The 18,989-nt window shown below is 32.5% G+C and overlaps 1 protein-coding gene across 1 annotated transcript in view; it reads left to right on the top strand.

Annotated features, from left to right (window-relative positions):
- Positions 1–14,979, top strand: part of LOC114331673 (GILT-like protein 1) — a 31,405-nt gene extending 16,426 nt beyond the window's left edge. Inside the window, exons 3-4 of the mRNA XM_028281293.2 lie at positions 11,715–11,888; positions 14,670–14,979. Of these exons, the coding sequence (XP_028137094.2) occupies positions 11,715–11,888; positions 14,670–14,921 (426 nt within the window). The 3' untranslated portion in view covers positions 14,922–14,979. The remainder of the gene's footprint in view (positions 1–11,714; positions 11,889–14,669) is intronic.
- The last annotated feature ends 4,010 nt before the right edge of the window (positions 14,980–18,989 follow it).

Raw genomic sequence — 18,989 nt, 5'->3', positions numbered from 1 at the left:
AATAACTTATCTAAAATTTCCATATGAAGGGAAAAATCAGGAGTGACAACCAAAATATCGTCTAAATAATAGAAAACATAGGGCTCTAACGGTGGACCAATGACTAAATCCATCAGACGACACATTGTCTGAGGAGCAGAAACAAGACCGAAAGGCATGGTGACAAACTGGAATAATCCTTTACCACTGACAGCAAAAGCAGTATACTTCTTGCTCTCTTCACTCAGTGGGATCTGTAGGAAGGCCTTAGACAAATCAATAGAAGAGATGTATTTGGCATTCTGAAGTTTGCTCAAAATCACATCTATTCTGGGGATAGGATAAGCATCCCTGTTAGTTGTGATACTGTTTAGTTTTCGACCGTCAAAGCAGATCCTGAAGGATCCATCCTTCTTCTTCGTTAACCAGAGCGGAGAACAGTAGGACGATGTTGAAGGTTCTATGATATTTAAAGCAAGCATCGAATCTACTTCCTTTTCTAAATCTGCCTGCCAGGCTTGAGGTATGGGGTACTGATATAATCTGAAAGGAGTGGGATTTCCCACTTCGATAGTGTGAGAGATTAACGACGTACGACCTAGTTTGTCTTTTGAAGAAAGAGTAGTAAATTTAGAGATCATACTCTCTAATTGCCTTTGTTCAGAGCTTGATAAACTAGCAAAATCGTGAATAGCACTAAGGGTAGATAAATTAAATTCAGATATGGAAAAAGAAAAATCAGAACAACTTAAGGTACTATTGAAAGCATTGAAAAAGTCCATACCTAAAATTATAGAATTCTGCACGGAAGGAATAACATAAAATGTAATTTCCCTACATAAATCTGCCACTGTGATTTTAATTTGGAGTTTGCCCGTAATGGACTGAACTGTACCATCTGCAGTAGATACTTGCAAAGATGAAATGGGCATAATGGGAATACTAGAATTTTTCAATAAATTTAACGAATGTGCCCCTATCAATGAAATATTAGAGCCACTATCTAACAAAGCTAAACACGATTGTCCTAAAATTTGAATAGGAAGATATGGCCTATTATCATTTTGTTTCCTAACTAATAACGAATTAATATCTAGATCTAAAGTATTTGGTTGTCTACAACCGTTATATGGAACTAACCCAGACGTATCATCATCATTAACAAAACTAGAATCTAATATAGATAATGGAACCACATTACTATCACAATTATTATTGTTACGTTGAACACTACCAATCAAAGAAGCGTTTGTAAATGACCATCTGTGATCATTTGAATCAAGCGAATCTAACGTATTATCTATAGAAATAAATTTCTGGTTTAATTTTGTTTTGTGGTGTGTGCTGCTTTCTTGAACGACACCCCTTTCCCTTTTCGTGAAGATGGGTTTGGGTTGCTGGATGTGCTTGGTCCAGCAGTTTCGTTTGACGATGGGGTTTGATTCCCTGATTGGATGTTGGACGGAGAAACGTTCAGGGGACGGACCTCCGACGTGTCGTTTCCCGAACACTTAGAACAGTTTCTTTTAAGGGTGTTCTCTCGGCCACAACCATGGCAGAAAATACGATTTTGAGGAATCCCACAATTGTAAAATGGGTGACCAGGCTGATCACAATTCCAGCAGACAAGAGAACTAACAACCGAAACATTATGTTCATGACCCTTATTTAGCCAAGAACGTTGCCTAAAGGAAGTTGGCTGAGAAGAAGAGTTAGAAGAGGATCGAGATGTGGATGGAGGTTGAGAAGACCAGGATAACGTTTCCTCCAAACGTTTGCATTTTATAGTAAGGTCATCAATGTTCTGAATGTCCATAAGAGCTAATTGTTGATGATAAAAGGGCAGTAGACATTTAAGGATGATTTTAATTTTAGCTAAATCTGACAAAGGAGTGTCTAAACGACTACACATACCTAATATAGTATTAATAAACATAGTAACAGATTCCCCAGGTTTCTGCTTATGATTCTTAATTTGATCTAATAAATCATCCTGGAATGAATACGGAAGAAAATCCGACTTCAACTTTTTAATCAGATCAGACCAACAAGAAAAATTACCCCTGTTATTCATAAACCATGTAAAAGCGGTCCCGGTGAACAACTCAGCAGAAGCAGCAAACAAATCCTCTTCAGAAACACCTCTAGATATTCGAAGACATTCAACCCTTTCTAAAAATGACATCACATCAGTGTGCTGTTTTTCACCTGAAAATGAAATACCCCATTTGTGTACTTGAACAGGTTTGGAGTACGTAAAGCTAGGTACATTGACTGAAGCATTAGGAGTAGAGGTAGCAATGGGGTTAACTCTAGAATCAAGTTCACCCTCTAGTGTTAATATTTTAAGAGAAACAGACCTCTTGAACGGTTCCTGTTCTTCAGAAGGACAGTGTAGCAAGTGTACACGGGCAGAAATATGGCCTAGACGAGATGTTAATCGCGCATACTCTGTATCCTTTACAGTTCCCCTAAACTTTTCGATTTTTTTAGACAAGCTGTCCAATGTTTCAGTGATTCCTTTTTGTTGTTCCTCAAAAGGAAGGGATACAGCTGAAATTTGGAGAAAACTTCTATTGCCAGCTTCTTGTTTCAAAGCACCTCTCAAAAGATTGCGTTTTTTATCGACAGTTGTCGACTCCTCTGGCATTATGTCCCGAATCTTTAATTCATAATCCAATTCATCCACCAGAAGATGTTCAGCTTTAAAAGCACACATGATGAGAGCAAAGTTATTGACAAATAGTCCAAAGAACAGAAATATGAAAAATATGAAAGTTTGCACGCAAAATATATATAATATAAACCGAGAAAATATCAGCAACACACCAACAAAATCAAAATAGCCAGCAAAAAAAAAAATATATATATAATGCAGTATATAATCTAATAAATAAGATCAAATAAATATATAAGATCAAATAAATGGATAAATAATCCAATAAATATTGTATACTCAAGTAAACCTACTACCTAAATACTGGAAGTAAATTTTTTTATTTATATGTAACTTACCACCACTCTAGAAAAAATATATATCTATAATAATAATAATAATAATCAACACTTAGTTGTACCTCCAACTATACCACTATTGACTGAAGAAATAAAATTGTTATATGAATTATATTATTAATAGCAATATTAAATATAAGTTCCCAATAAAAATTCAAAATCTAACCCAGAATGTAAGCTGCACAAACATATACTATAATGAGGTCCCAAAATATAAACAAAAATCAAAACAGCGTTTAAGAATACCTGATATGTATCAGAAATTAAAAATAAAATAAATAAGTAACAATATGTGTATAGGATACCAAACGGAAATAACAAAGAGATTTCAGATAAAAGAGAAGAATTGACCTAAATGAATACTGTCTCAGACCAAAAATAAAGCCACCACGTTGGAAAGCCGATGTAACAACTAGCTGATGATTTTCTGTTGGAGTGAATGAAAAGGGAGTGGTAAACTCCAACAGAAGTAGTAAAAAGAAGAAGATCTACTTAATGTAGCCAAAGGACAAAAATGTGTGGCTTCTCCGTTGAAGAAGCTGGAGTAACTAAAATACAACTTTGTAGTAGTATTTGTATGGAAGGATGCCAAGACAAAGAATATCGAATTGATACAGGACTAGAGATGAGAAATCATTAATAGATAGATATAACTTGAATGGCTAGCTAAATATGTATGAGAAGGGCCACTTGACACTCAAGGAAGGATTCGGCCAATTTGCACGGCTATTTTTGGCCAGACAATAGATTAAAGGAAGTGACAATGATGGCTCGAAAAGAAGATATGAAGATAATGTTCAGAAAATAGATAGAGTAAATATAATAATATACTGAAAATAGAATGAATTTTTGGGCGCCAGAAGAAGGATAACTAGGTTAACGCTCTTCCAGGTATTCTACGCTGCTATAGAGTATGTTAAATTTGTAGTACAAGTATGTGAAAAGTTATTAAAGATTATTAAATTATAAAATATACTACTAAAAATAAAGGAGTAATAAGAAAAAAAAAATCACAATAAATGTATATTTATTGAATGTAACTACTAGATCTTTTTAACAATCTCTGAGTTAGGACAAGTAACTAGTGTGTAACTCTAACATGACAGGAAAAAGTGATACTAGTGAAAGTCAATTACAAAATCATCATACAACTATGATCTAAGAATACTCTTTATAAGGTTAGAAAAACTGACTACGGGTACCTCTAATACAGGAAGTACAACTTACAACTAGGTTAGTAGAACCCTCACCAAATGATAATTGTACGTTTATAATACGTACACCTTAATTAAATACTACCTGATACTATATATAACATATAAATACCTCACTGTGAGTGGGACAGGCACAAGCCTTATTGAATAAATAAACCTACGAGTGGATACACAGATCCTTTTCCTAACTCGTGGTTTATAATAGTAATAATAACAAGTGAAACCAAAAACTAATCTGAGGGATTAGAATCCAGAAGTTCATATGAATTTAATAAATTAAAGTTAAAGTTAAATAAAGTTAATAAGTTAAAGTTAAGTAAAGTTAATAAGTTCGAGTTAAATAAAGTTAATAATTACAATTTTGACTAATATGTGAAGTTAATTTTTAAAAATTTAATTAAACATATACTAAAATAATGGAATGAGTTTAAATAATTATACAAAAGTGGAACACAGCCTAAAAATAATCAAGATAAGAGTACCGACTACTATTATCAGGGAAAATATCTGAGCTCAGAAATTTATACCTTTATAGATTGCAGAGTGTTGGGGAACGCTATCAATTAAATATTATGTTGTAAAGAAAAAAAAACCTATAAAAAATATAAAGCAGGAAAAATGTGTGTGCAATTGAACTATAAAAAAAAATGTACTAAATATCACAAAACCAGTCTGTCTTTAATAAGAGCACAGTAAATGTTCCCAAACAAACCACTCTTTCCTAATCTTGAAGTTGATGTAATGAGCACCCAAGGGTGCTAACTCTCGCTAGCAGCTGTCCTGCTGGAGGTACAGGAGAGGAAGACTGGTAGAAAGCAGCTGAAGGTACTCAAAACTGTTGGAAAGCAGCTGGAGGTACTCAAAAAAAGAAAATGTGGAAATAATCCAGGCTGGTCGCCTATTGATTGTTTCTCTCTGTGTGGTCTGGCCTTGGTGTTGTTGTAGGGTGGCTTTAAGATTTCATGGTAGGTGCTAAAAAAAAACACAGTGTGGTGTTACTACCAATCTACCAATGTCAAAAAAAAGAAGCAAGAGATACGAGGAGGTGTTTTTATTCCTATGGGAATAAGAAGAAATAGGTCATTAAGTCCAAAAACTTGAATGACTAGACAGCTTGACCTTTTATCAGGTTGCTATCAGATGACCTTGGTCAAATAACACAAGTAATTTCCAATTGAAATACAAAATATAATTACTGTGAAAGAATATTTTATTATAATATATACACCGGTATATAGATATATTATACAAGGATGAAATATAGTAAGACTAAGCGATGGATACTTATTTGATCATCGTTCAAAAGATAGGAGTTCTGTAGACTTGAAAGGAATATAAAAAATGGAGTTTAAATTAGCTCTATTTTCCAACTGGAAGCACAAATTAACAACGAATATTGAATTATCTCTAGATGAGTTTGATCCATGAAAATAAAACATAAAAACCATGAAAATAGACTATGTGAAACTTAGTTAGCAAATGTCAAGGACTTCCAAAATGGCTGAATAAAATACTTAATAAAATGTGTATTTACCGGGGTAGAACTCATTGGATATAGTATGCTCTAAAATTCTTCAAATCCACTGCTGCTGGATAACTTCACTATACTTTTATTGTAATATTTAATCAATTTGGAACTGAGAATTAGAGGTGAATAATTGAGTCTAATGACCCCGCACACTACGATTCAGACCGAACACTCGAGAAACAATGGCAATCCAAGGCTCACGTTCACAGCTGAATCCTTCGTACCCCTCTACTAAGCATTGGCTGTCAAAGTGGGGAAACCAATGTTGCCACGTTTTAAATGTGACGTCATCAAGCATTTAAAAATTCTGAGATGGGTTTAAGTTCTATTTGAATAAACATTGAAAGAAAATAATTCTGAAAATAATTAAATAATATTTTGGATAGTTAAATAATATCTTCCCATCAATAATCGATTCTATAAGGGGCGGAACGTCACAGTGTGAGAGAAAAAATGGCTTGGATGCGGGTCCGATGCGGGTCCGATGCGGTTCCGCCACAGATTTTTATTTTATTTTTACCTCAATTTATTAGTTTTGTTATATTTATACCTATTTCACTTAAATGACTATATTTGTTTCTCTCAAGTAGTTAATGAATAATTAAAATATTTCCATTTTATGACAACTTATTAGATATTCTATACTAATTGGAAAATGAACTTGTGTTTGTCGTAAATTTTAATATAATTGATTTATATATCTCTCGTTAATTTTGCATTCAAAGAAAATATCACAAAAACAGACTGATGAATTAACTATTCCTAATTTGTGCAGATGTGCCTCATATTTTCCGTGTCGAGTTTTTAATCTGACGATAGTAGAAATATCTTGCTTTGGCAGGTTATACTTAAATATGTATTCAGGTGGCGGAAGAAGTTCTTGATGTAAAGAAAAATATAAATTGTTTGATATGCTTGAAATATTTTTCCATTGTGTTTTCCATATTTTATTTATTCTAGCTTTGACGTCATTTATTGCATCTGTCGATAAGATCTGAGTTAGAATCTCACCATTTTTTATTGCTTCTTTGGCCAACTCATCCACTTTTTCATTACCAACCCGCGTACATTGGCGCGGTTAGTTTTGAAATTCAAGCATCTAGACCAACTTAAGGTTTTAAACTTTTGAAAGTTATGAATTTAACCAAATTACTTAGTTTGATTTTTATGGAATTGAAATATTAAAATACAACAAAACATAGAGTAAGAAAACAATATTAGATGAATATTGGGAGAAATTTTTTTGGTAATCAAATTATGTAAATCAAAACATTGCATACTAGGTAGGTTTATTTTACATTTTCCAAATAGGTAGGTACCTATGTAATTTTTTATTACGATACTGAAACATGTACAATTACGTACTTACCTGTTGCTTTTAAAAACTATTTAAAAAGTCACTACAATTATAATCTTGCTTTTTTCTCTGCCCCCACAACAATAAAAACTAATATACACAACATTTGTTTACCCATAACCGACATATTGAACAATTATTGACAGGTCATTGTAATTACCAATCACAGCACGTATAACGTTTCAGCTGCGCCCAGGACCAAAACTTTTGATGAATTAGCGCACATATACATTTATTCTCAACGAGCCTAAATAAGTATAACTTGAATAATATTTTTGTTTCATTACCAAAAAAATCAAATGAAAAATGTAAAATAATACCTATTGTTTCAGAAAAACATTTGGAAACACTTCAGTCTATATTTTTCTCATAATCATCTGAATTGGGCAATTTTAATTTAACCTAAATTACTTCTTCTTTTTCAAGTGCCGTCTCCTAATCGGAGGTTGGATATCATCATCACTATCCTTACTCTATCCACCGCTGCTCTAAATAGTTCTATAGAACTGCATCCAAACCAGTCCCTTAAATTCTTTAACCATGACACTCTCCTTCTTCCTATACTCCTTCCGCCTCTTATCTTTCCCTGTATTATCAGTCTTAGCATTTCATATCGCGGTCCCCTCATTACGTGTCCCAGATATTGTAACTTTCTTATTTTTATTGTGTTTATTATTTCGCATTCGTTACCCATTTCTCGCAGTACTTCCGTGTTCGTTTTCCTCTGTGTCCATGCTATTCTAAGCATTCTTCTGTAACACCACATTTCAAATGACTGTAGCTTATTTATGTGTTCTTGCTTTAATGTCCAGCTTTCAAGTCCATATTGTAGTATCGAGAACACGTAGCATCTCAAAGCTCTTGCTCTCAGTTCTAAGCTAAGGTCTTTGTTGCAGAGAACTGTTTTCATTTTTACAAACGCATTTCTTGCTATTTCTATACTGGTCCTTATGTCTGTTGTTTGATCATTTTTCTCTGAAATCCAGGTTCCTAGGTATTTGTATTTATCAACCCTTTCTATCGGTACATTTCCCAAATGTATGCTTGTTTGTATGTTTGTTTTCTTAGTTATTATCATGTATTTGGTCTTTTTTATATTCATTTTTAGTCCATATTCTTTACAGAAATTGTTTGTTTTGTTCAGTAGTAGTTGGAGTTGTTCAGCAGAGCTTGCTATAATCACGGTGTCATCTGCATATCTTATGTTGTTAATAGATCTTCCGTTAATTATTATTCCTTCACTTTGAGATAGCAATGCTTCTTCAAAAATAGCTTCACTATATGCATTAAAGAGTAATGGAGACATAATACATCCCTGCCGAACTCCTCTCCTGATTTCAATTTCTGGACTGGGTTCGTTATCTATTACAATTTGTGCTCTTTGATTCAAGTAAAGGTTTGTTATTATTCGTAAGTCCCTTTTGTCTATGTTTTTTGTCTTTAGAATTTGGACTAATTTTTCATGTCTTACTTTGTCAAAAGCCTTCTCAAAATCAACGTAACAAACATACACATCCACATTCAGGTCCATGCATCTTTGAGCTAACACATTAAAAGCAAATAACGCCTCTCTGGTTCCTAATCCGTTTCTGAACCCAAACTGACTATCATCTATTCCTTCTTCTAGTTTTTTGTTTATACGACCATGTATTATTTTCAAGAATAATTTGAGAATGTGACTTATTAATGATATTGTTCTGTATTCACTGCAATCTTTAGCGTTTGTATTTTTAGGGATAGCACAAAAGGTTGAGAGTAACCATTGTTTTGGTATGTTTCCTGTTTTGTACACTGTGTTAAACAAGCCTACGATAATGTCTAAGGTTTCATCGTTTATACATTTTAAGCTTTCTACTGGGATTTGGTCTGGACCTACTGCTTTACCATTTTTGCTGTTTTTTAATGCCGATTTAATTTCTTCTTTTAATATCTTCAAAACCGTATCATCTTCTACTTTGACTTCCATCTGCTCTGTTCTATTGTCTTTGAACAATTCATTTATGTATTCTGTCCATCTCTTTAATTTTTCGTTAGTACTCAACACAAGTTTCCCATCTGTATCTTTTAGTATTCCCGGTTTTCTTTTTCTGTTGATCTGCGTTAATTCCTTAATTTTTTTATGTGTGTTAAAATTATCATGTCTTTTCTGGTGTTCTTCTATTTCTGCGCATTGTTCTTTTAACCACTGTTCTTTAGCCTGTTTAATTTTGGATTTTATTTGTTTATCCACATTTTTGTACATCTGATTATCTTTGTTTTTATGCTGACGTCTTTCTTCCATTAAATCTAAGATTTCCTCCGTCATCCATTGTTTCTTTTTGTATCTGGTTGGTGTAAGAATTTCTTTTTGACATTTATCTATTTCTGTCTTTATTAATAACCATTTTGTCTCTGTTTCAGTATTTTGCTGGATTTGTTCTTTAACATTCATTAAACGGTTATTAATTTCATCTGTCAGGCGTTGTTTTATGAGTGGGTTTCTTAGTTTACTTGTATCGATTTTTACATCTGCTGTTCTGCGTTTTATTATTTTCATTTTGAGCCTAATTTTGGTCACTACTGGGTTGTGATCTGATCCTATGTCGGCACCTGGATAGGTTTTTGAAGATATAATTGCGTTCTTGTATCTTTGTCTAATCAATACATAATCTATTTGGTTTCTTACAATTCTCCCTTCTTGATCTGCTGGTGACTTCCAGGTATATAGTCTTCTCTTTGGCATTTTAAACAATGTATTAGTTATGACAAAATTATTGTTTTGTCAAAATTCGATAAGCCTGTCACCTCTTTCGTTTCTGTTGCCCAGACCATATCCTCCTGTACATTCTTCTACTTTTTCGTCTCCAACCTTTGCGTTAAAATCTCCCATTATAATTGTAACATCCTGCGTTTTAATGGATTTTAAAATATTGTCTAGGTCTTCGTAGAAAGTTTCAATATCGCTCTCTGGTTTGTCCGCAGTCGGAGCATAAACTTGTATTATGTTTAATTTGGGTTTATTCTGATTTAATTGTAATAGGATAATTCTGTTGGAGTATGGAATGAAATTTACTACAGCTTTATCCATGTGTTTGTTTAGTATTATCCCGACACCATATCTGTGTGAACCGTCTTGACTTCCTGAATAGTATATTGTTTTATTGTTGATTTTCATCTTTCCTGAGTCGGGCCATTGGACATCGCTGATTCCTAAAATGTCTACATTAAGCCTTTCCATTTCATTAACGGCATTATGTACTTTTCCAGCTTGATGTAGACTTCTAACATACTACTGTTAGAAATTACTACTGTTGCTTAAAATTAAGAGCTTGCCCTATAGCGTCTCTTATCTAAACTCAAAAGATAGTGCACTATTCTAACATGGGCACAAGCACTATACTCTGCTTTTTACTATCACTTAAACTATTTAAAAAAAAATTGTCCTATTAAATCGTCCAGTTTGCCCAGTAGTGATTGCTACAATATTCTAGTGCCTATGAAGTCTTTGATCGTGACTGCCTGCCATCTGTTTGATGATTATATCTACAGTTTCCATTCCATAGGTCATTGCAGAAGTCATGTTTGTCACGTACCAAGGAGCATCTACAATGTTTCTCAGTATTTTGTTCTGGGATCTTTGAATTATTGTAGTATTGATCTCTAGAGTGGAGTTTCTTCCAACTAACCAATACATTTTTGTATACTTACCTTATATTTAGTTCTTCCGTTTTTTCCTTGATGTGAGCCTTCCAAGGCAGTTGGCATCTAATGCTATATACTTAGCAGTATCTGTATATTACTTGGATACTTGGATATTTGTGATTATAACTGGTATATTGTATTTTTTAGCTAGTAAAATTAACATGAACATATTTAGCTTCATTCAGCCTGATTCCCCATGTTTGTGTCCATTTATGAATTTGGATAACTGGTATTTGGACCTTCTTGGTCCAATAGTCGTCTCCACTGCTTGGATAGCCGTATCATCAGCAAAGGTGGAAACTGTGTTGTCTTCCAATACAGGTCTATCACACGGATATAGTAGGTATAGCACCGGACCCAACACACTTCCTTGTGAAACACCTCCTCTAACTTCTTTTGAGACTGAAAAACAGTCTTCCTGCTTAACTCTAAAACGCCGTTTATTTATGTACGGCTTTAAAAGTTGTGAGTACAATTTGGGTAAAAAACTTTTTAATTTCTGTTTTAAATCTTCATGTCAAGCTTCATCGAAAGCCTTTGCAGCATAAACAGTTGAAGAGTTTCTTTTCTTCTGACGATCTTTCGATAATAATTGAGTTTCTTTACTTTTGGTCGATTATTGAGTGCTTATTTTTAAGCCCGAATTGATGTGTCGGAGTTGGATTTTTGCTGCAATAATTGGTTTTGTTCTCTTGAGGAGAAGTTTCTGAAACAGCTTCATTATAGCAGGGAGCAGAGATATCGGTATATATGTCAAAACCTCATGTACTGGTTTTCCTGGTTTAGGAACCATAATGACTTCGCCCATTTTCCATATCATTGTTACATATTTTAATCTGAATATTCAGCATTAATTAGTTTTACGATAGCTCTTCTAAGACAAAAAGATATTAATATTTATAATTTTGCTTGCTATAACTTATTGTTTTTTATTTGTTAGTTTGGTCGAAAATTAGGAAAATCCCAATATACTTACCCGTATGAAACCAAAGAAAGTTATTTGGCTGCTATACATGCTTGCGTTCTTAATATGTATTCTCCAGAACAAAGGACCGAATTTGTAAGCTGTTCCGCTAACACAAATGAACCAAGCTCTAATGATAATCTAAAGAAGGTAAGTATTTTTCTTCGATTTAAAACCATTACAATAATTATTATATTTATTAGTTGTCTTGTATTGTATTGTATCTAAAGACAGACAAATAGACTCATGGATCAGAGAAAAAACAAAGTTGAACGATGTATCAGGACAGGTTGCAAAACTTAAATGGAACTTCGTCGGCCATACTCTGCGGCAAAAAGATGAAAGATGGAATAAGCGAATTCAACACTGGCGACTATGGGAGCAGAAAATAAAAAGAGAAATACCACAGATGAGATGACGATCTTAAGAGAACGTCAGGGAAGGACTGGATGCGGGCCGCCCAAAATGGAGACCAATGGAGATTAACAGAGGAGGCCTATGTTCAAGAATGGGCATTTAAGGCTGATTAGATATATAGATTAGTTTTCTATTTATTGGCCCGAACTATATCAAACGGATAGTTTTTATTTCATTTTTAACAGCACCAATTCAAGGATAAATTATTGGGACGTTTTCATTGGAATCTGTAACAAGACAAAAGTGAGAGATATCTCAACCCAAGTAGCAAAGCCGGAAAAAAATGGAAGTTCACCAGACATACCCTCTAAGGCAGTGGTTCCCAAAGTGGTCCAGGTGGACCCCCAGGGGTCCACGAGGGACTCAACGGGGGTCCACGTTGGCGTGTAGTAAAAATGGGGGTTCACAAGTTGCAAGTGGGGGTCCACGAAAATTTTATAGCGATTTGGTATTTATTTAAACAAATTTGCATTTTTTTATTGTAAAATATCAATGGAAAAAATAATATTTTAATAGTAGTGACTCAAAAATGCTATTCTAATGATTTATAACAAGTTATTTTGATTAAAAACAAGTTTTCGATCAAATTTTAGGGTAGAAAACATTAAAATATCGTTTTTTACATTTTCCTCCATTCCCAAAACACATGTCTTTCGATTTGACTGAAAATTGGCCCACAGATAGCCAAAACACAGCACTTTAAGTGATTAAAAGAATTTGTATCATTTTACAATACAAAAAAAATACGTGGAATAATATCAGAGTCAAAAATATAGGCGTCTACTGTAATAAGTACAATTAATTCGGAAAATATCGACCATAATTTCGACCAAGAAAATTATAATAATGATTGTAAACACAATTTATTTGGATTAATTTCAGTTTCTACCATTTTTGTCGAAAAGTTAAGAATTTCGGAGATATTGAACAAAAACCACTGCTATCAAATCCATCAGGGCTTATGCTTGCGCCTTTACAGCATACGTACTACCCGAAATATTGCTTTTAGCAAAAACATGAAGGAAATCAAAATTGTATAAAATTTAATTTTCTCCATTTTTGTATAGGTACATTTTTGTTATAAAACTAATAATAAACGAGATAATTCAATAAATATGCTGTAACTGTCACTCTTTCCCCCATAACTCGGAAAATATCGACGGCACAAAAAAATTTATAATAAAATAAATTATAGGAAATCATATTTTTCACAACTTCAGTCCGTACACTTGTTGTCGAAAAGTTAAATATGGCGGAGATATTGAGCAAAAACCGTTCTCCTTTATTCGCGATTTTAAATTTACACTACTATTGACCCCCTTAAGATTAGAAAAATAAAATCTTGCTTGGGTAGCTCGGGCATGCAAGATCAAATGCTAACCCGACTGTACTATATAATGTTGACTCTTTATTGCATGTTCCACTAGTGACAGCTACCTTCGCTGCTTGGCAGGTACCTAACGCAGAGATTAGCAATACAGAACATAGCATTACTTCTTCTCGCTCGCTCCAGCTAACCCAGCACTAGCAAAAACCACTGTCTAACCCCACACTTCTCTACAACACGTTACTCTTTCGGAAACAAGCATGTTCCACACACTCCCGGAAAAAAAAAAGGGAGTTCCAGTACCCTGAAGAGGCTTAAGCCTAAACGGGGATATAAATAACATGTCTTGATTGATTGATTGCATGTAAATTTTCTTGTATTGTAAAACTATCCAAATTCTTTTAACCATTAAAGTCCTGTGTTTTGGCTATCTGTGGGCAAATTTTCAGCCAAATAGAAGAACATGTATTTTGGGAATGGAGAAAAATGGACAAAAACAGTATTTTAACGTTTTCTACGCTAAAGTTTGATCAACAACTTGTTTTTAAAACAAAAAACTTGTTATAATGCCTAATAATCACATTTTGGACTCCCTTCTATTAAAACATTATTTTTTCAATTGATAATTTGCGATAAAAAATGCAAATTTGTTTAAATAGATTCCAAATCACTGTAAAATCGCTTAAAATGATATTTTGAGAAAAGAAGAGACCTTCAATATTTTATTTTAACCCCCCCATGTTTTTTTTTCATTGGAAGTATGGTAAAAATGTGGCAGCAGGGGGTCCACCGAAACCAGTATATTTTTTAAAGTGGTCTACGAGAAAAAATAGTTTGGGAACCTCTGCTCTAAGGCAAAAGGATGAAAGATGGACTAAGATGATTATACGTTGGAGACCGTGGAACCACAATAAAAAAATGGGAAGGCTACAAATGCGATGTTGAGATGACATGAGGAAACACGCTTGGTCAAAATGGATGCAAAATTCCCATGATAGAGAGGCATGAAAGAAGGAAAAAAAGGCTTATGTCTAAGGGTGGATGTTTAGGACTGATTAGATAGATTTTTTTCCTTTTGCTTTGAAAATCTTTATTATTTATAAATTTATAGTAAATTTTGAAGCTTCTATATTTTTCTTGTTTATCGTTTATCCTTTGATTTACTTTGACATATATAATTTTTTTAGTGCGCCAAACAAGCTGATTTAAATTGGGAAGACATTACTAAATGCACTAAATCAGCGCAACCTGATAAATTATTAAACTCCTATTACAGACAGAGTGTAATGGAAAATATCAGTAAATATCCCACAATTCTGATAAACGATGAATATGACCGAATGTTAGAACAGAAGGCTCTCTTCAATTTTAAAGCAGTAATGTGTCAACTTATGGATGATCTACCAGAAGGTTGTAGAGTAGAAGAACGAGATCTATAAATCAGTCATAAAATGCAACTACATAAAAAAGAACTTATAAATAAATTTATTTAATAGATTTATTGATGTATTTATTGAACTACGCTTGTTTAACTACTATAACTAGCCTCATAATTTTTTTTAATAAAATACAAATAATATTTGGTTATCACCAAGTTGCTATGCTGTACTCAATCAGTTTCTTTATTACTTATAGTGCAGTTACTGAAGGCGGATATGAGCTATTACCTCCGATTTCGTTGAACCTCCATCGATTTGCACGAAAATTGGTGAGTGGTTAGAGGATATCTCAAGGAACAAAGTTGACATGGTTCCAACTTGCGTTTTTACCCTGGGGGTGGAGGCCACCCCTTCTGAAGGCTGAAAATAATTTCTTTTATAATAACCCCATAATTCAATAGAAGGACAAATTCTAAACAAAATTTGTTATATAAAGTTATTAAAATAAATCAAAACTTTTTGAGTTATTAAAGATCAAAAATTTGAATTTTTCGTGAGAAAAATGTATGTTTTTAACCGATTTTTCATAAATAACGCAAAAACTATAAGTTTTTACAAAAAAAGTTATTATTATCAAAATTGAACTTAATAAAAAATAAAATAAAATCATTACCATAAAAACCTTTTAATGTTAACTAGAAGTGAGTTATAGGTAATTGAATATATATTTTTTCAGCGAGTACCCAAATCTAAATATTCATAGTCCGTTCTTTAACGGTAAAATATTGCAAAATCTCTAAATTTTAAAGAACCGTTTGGATTGACATGAAATTTGGCACACACATAGCTAACAAGTCAAAGAAAAAAAGTGATATTGTGCCGATATGTGCTTTTGCCCTTGGGGTGGTTTTCACCCCTCTTGGGGGTGAAAAAATATTCGTCCAAAGAAAGTCAGGAAATGGATAAACTGGCTAATTTTAAGTAACTTTTGTTCTATAGAGTTTTTTCACTAAGTCAATACTTTTCGAGTTATTTGGCAATGAATATGTTCATTTTTTCAACAAAATAACCATGCTTTTAGACGGTTTTTCGCAAATAATTCAAATAGTAGGTATTTTGTCGAAAAAACATTCTTAGCAAAAATATAGCCTGTAAAAATTAAAAAAAAATGGTGTATATATCACGTCCCTACACCTAGTAGAAGCAGAGTTACAGCTAATGAAAAATAGGTTCATATTCGTCAAATTCCAAATTGAATATTTTATCGTGAAATAACCAAAAATGAAGCACATTTCGGGGAAAACTCATTACAACTTATTTAAAGAGTTTAAAAAAAGCTTCATTTTTGTTTTATAAAAAATTTCTAGCATCAAAATTAAACAAGTTACGCTCAAAATAAAAGTTAGTCCCTTTTGGTTTTGGTAAAAAAATCGAGAAAATCACCCCCTAAAAGTATCTTAAATGAACTTAATCGTTACGACTTCACAAGTTTCTTGACTCGTGTATATATTGTTTATATGATCTGTAAGTTTCATCGGTTCAAAGTCCTTATTATTGAAAGGGCTGTAGTTCAAAGGGGTTGAACGAGTCACTGATCACGAATGTATGCAAATTTAGAAACACCAAATCTTAATCAATTTGGGTCTAACAGAAAAACAAAAAAATACATAATATTCAGAAAAGCAAACGTGACCTTTTTTTTGTTTTTCGCGATTTTTGGTCTCTCTAACTATTTTTAAGTTATTTTGAAAAAAAGCATATTTTTCAAAATTTAAATTTTTAAAAATTTTACTTTGAAACCAATTTTTTTCAAAAATATGAGCTTTGAATCGATGAAACTTACAGATCATATAAACACAACATAAGTAAAATAATTTGTGAAGCGGTAACGATTAATTTCATTTAAGTTGCTAATTAGGGGGTGGTCTTCCCCATTTTTTTTTTGCAAAAACAAAAGGGACCAACTTTATTTTGAGCGTAACTTGCTTAAATTTAATGCTTGAAACGTTTTGTAAAAACAAAAATAAAGCTTTTTTTAAACACTTTAAAAAAGTTATAATGGGTTTACCTCAAAAAGTGCTTAATTTTTTGGATATTTCACGTCGAAATATTCTATTTGAAATTTGGTGAATATGAATCTATTTTTCATTGGCTATAACTCTGGTTCTACGAGATACAGAGACCTAACTCGTACACCATTTCTTTTACTGTTTTATAAGCTATATTTTTGCTGGGAACATTTTTTTCAACAAAACACTTAGTTTTTGAGTTATTTGCGAAAAACCGTCTAAAAATGTGGTTATTTTGTTGAAAAATAAACATATTCACTCGCAAATAACTTGAAAAGTGTTGACTTGGCGAAAAAGCTCTATAGGAAAAAAGTTACTTAAAATTAGTCAGTTTACCCATTTCCGGACTTATTTTGGACATATATTTTTTCACCCACAAGAGGGGGTGACATTCACCCCCAAGGCAAAAGCACACATCGGCACAATATCACTTTTTTTCTTTGACATGTAAGCTATAAGTATGCCAAATTTCATGTCAATACAAGCGGTTCTTTAAAATTTAGAGCAAAAACCGTGAAAGAATGGGCTATCAAGCTTAAATAACGGGAAAATGATGCATTTTGTAACATATAAACTTATAAAACATTTGTCAAATTACTTAGAAATATCTGTCAAACGAGCCCCCGAACAAGTTAATAGCATTAAAATTTATGCTCCAAAAATGTTTCAAAATTTATTTTTTTTCTTAATTTTTCCAAAAAATATTATTGTTTTTTTTTAATAACTGCGTTAATTTTTAAAATATCAGGTTCTCTTAAAAACCATTTCAAAGATAGTTTCAAGTTCTATTAAATCACGTTAAACTTAGTGTTTTGGACCCATTACTTTTTAAAAAATAAAAGGTTAAATGGCCCCGGTTACATGGTTCTCGCAGCAAAATTTAAGCTTTAAACATTTATATGTCGGTTATTTTTTACCCTGCAGAAATAGTAAAACAGGTAAAATATTTGATTCAGGAAAACCTAAAATTTGCTCATGTATTATTTTTTGCGTATATTGAGTATTTTTTAAGTTATTATCAAAAGAAAATGAAAATTAGGATAATATTAAAAATTCTGATTTTTTTAAATTATACCTTTTTTTTCCAAAATATGCGTTCTAAACCGATCAAACTTTTTAAAATTACTACTGATGCTAACATAAAGAAACTATTGTAAAGGATTACTATAAATTTTAATTTTTGTGGAAATGGCGTATGTTTAATTGTTCACTTTTTCCTAAAAAATTCGAGAGGGCTCTCTTGTTTTCATCATAACTTGCTTAATGTTGACGCTATTAAATTCTTCTGGAACTCATTTGATAGGTATTCTAAAGTACTTTGAAAAGTGCTTAGCAGATAGTTTATAAAATTCATCATTGTCCCGTTATAGAGGCTTTAATACTTAGATTTGAGTACTCGTCGAAAAAAATATACATTCAATTACCCCTAACTTACTTTGAATTAACATTAGTTTAGTTCTTTAAGTGAGGAGTGTATTCAATTTTTTATTATCTTTAATTTTGGTAATAATAACTTTTTTGTAAAAGCTTATAGATTTTGAGTTATACGTGAAAAAGAGCTTTAAAAGATGCATTTTTTTACGAAAAAATAAAATATTTGATCTTTAATAACTCAAAAAGTATTGATTTATATTAATAACTTTATATAACAAATTTTCTTTAGAATTTTTCCCTCTATCGATTTATGGTATTATTTTTAGTAAAATAATTTTCACCCCCGAGAAGGGGTACCATCCACCCCCAGGGTAAAAACGCAAGTTGGCATTATGTTACCTTTGTTCCTTGAGGTATCCTCTAACGACTCACCATTTTTCATGAAAATAGATGGTGGTTCAACGAAATCGGAGTGAAAACCTTCAGTGACTACACTATTACTTATTTATTACTTATTTATCAATTCTTGTTTGGCGTTTCTCTGCTACACCTTTTACTAACTTGCAACTCAAGTCATCTTCCTATTGGATGACTATTTCCACTTTAAAACATATCCAAGCTTCTCTCCTCATTCTTTGTGCCTTTGTCAGAGCTTGTGATACTCTAAACATTGTGAGCTTGCTGT

The sequence above is a fragment of the Diabrotica virgifera genome, chromosome 2, assembly GCF_917563875.1.
Source record: "Diabrotica virgifera virgifera chromosome 2, PGI_DIABVI_V3a".
NCBI classification, from domain to species: domain Eukaryota; kingdom Metazoa; phylum Arthropoda; class Insecta; order Coleoptera; family Chrysomelidae; genus Diabrotica; species Diabrotica virgifera.
Note: the sequence above shows the minus strand (reverse complement) of the source record. Positions and strands in the feature narration are given on the sequence as shown.